The sequence below is a fragment of the Perkinsus marinus genome (genome assembly GCF_000006405.1).
Source record: "Perkinsus marinus ATCC 50983 genomic scaffold scf_1104296975538, whole genome shotgun sequence".
In the NCBI taxonomy this organism is placed as follows: domain Eukaryota; phylum Perkinsozoa; order Perkinsida; family Perkinsidae; genus Perkinsus; species Perkinsus marinus.
Window position 1 is genome coordinate 1 of NW_003200749.1, and position 1,467 is coordinate 1,467.

Here is a 1,467-nt window from a genome sequence, read left to right on the forward strand (position 1 = left end):
ACCGGCTAGAGAGTTCTGAGGATAGCCACCACGATTAGAGAAGCGGTTTAGGTCTCTAAAGTCGAACACCACCCTACACGGTGTAGTAGGATGTAGATGGCGATACACTAGATGTGAAGGAGTGTAATGTTCCGCCAGAGGAACAGGAGAACCCTCATTGGCAGTACCCTTGACCAACGTAGACCAAGCTGCTTGACACATAGCTCTAGTTGGCTTCTTCAAACCAGTTGACCGTAGATCACAGACAATCGAACAGAAACCCCTATCGACAAGTTGTGAAAGGGCATCCTCAAACATAGATTGCTGTTTAGAATCTAGACGAGCTATAGAGGCTAGACCACGTTTAGCCGCGTAGTGAAAGTTGAAACCAGGACGGTCTTGACTTCGCCATGGTACTTCAGTAGATACACGACCTAGTGGAGCAATCTTATCACTGATCCATTCCCTAGATATAACTTCCCAAGGTGGAAGTAGATCGCGGTCTGGGGCTAGAGAGGAGTCAGTGATAGCATCAAAACACATAGTAGAGCCATAACCAATAGATAACGGAAGATCGGGATGGATCTCAACGTCATCATTGAAGGTATCGTAGAGAACATAGTTATCATCTTTACCGTCGTAGCAGAACTCCAGAGTACTAGGCTTAATAAAGATGGAAGGTTTGACTCTAGATACCGATATAGATGATAGAGAGACAACATGGCTGATGTGCATAACAGCAACTTTACGTAACCAATCCATATCACGCAGTGATAGACGGGGTTCAGTACCGTCAACTGTAGAAACTTGAGTAGGTCGTTCTCCCAATCGAACAATGATACCATCAGGCGATATAGATATAGTGGTACGTAGCTTAGCCATAGTAGAGCATCCAATAATAACAGGAGTACTCAACTCATCAGAGGCGAGTAGGAAGGTATCTTTTGTAAAGGTATTCCCATAGCCGACCTCTAGCTCAACCTTTCCTAGAATAGAGAGGCTTGAGCCATTAGCAACATTTACCCGCCCTTGAGTAGATGGGTCACCAAAACGTAGCTGTTTGCTAGTGATCTTTCGTAGAGTCCCAACTGCGATAAGGGAGACGTCAGCGCCGGTATCGTAGAGAACAGGTCGTACTACACCGCATACCGATAGATCACCAACCACCATAGAGATCCGTGAGGACTTTGAAGGCGTTGTTGAACAATATGCTCCGTTGTTGGCATGAAGAGCATTTGAGTTAGAGTTGAGGTCGGTTGAGCTAAGGGGTGAGACCCAAATAGTAGAGGCTGAAGTGGTAGACGATCCAATAATATTAGCCTTAGAAGATTCATCCATAACTTGAGCATTCGTAGAAGGCGTTGTGGGACCAGGCTTGGCTGAAGAGGGTCCACTCTGCCGCTTACCACCCATCTTGAACTTGTGTTTAGTAGACTTCATAGTCTTGCCTTTACCTTTCTTGTGAGAGTCAGAGTCAATGGGCTTGGA

General features: G+C 45.8%; 1 protein-coding gene across 1 annotated transcript; it reads right to left on the reverse strand.

Annotated features, from left to right (window-relative positions):
• Window positions 1-77: 77 nt before the first annotated feature.
• Window positions 78-1,149, reverse strand: Pmar_PMAR011298 (hypothetical protein; the record flags this gene model as incomplete). The annotated part of the gene is made up of 1 exon (XM_002765373.1): window positions 78-1,149. A coding segment is annotated over one exon (1,072 nt), but the record flags the coding sequence as incomplete, so codon positions are not given.
• Window positions 1,150-1,467: the final 318 nt, after the last annotated feature.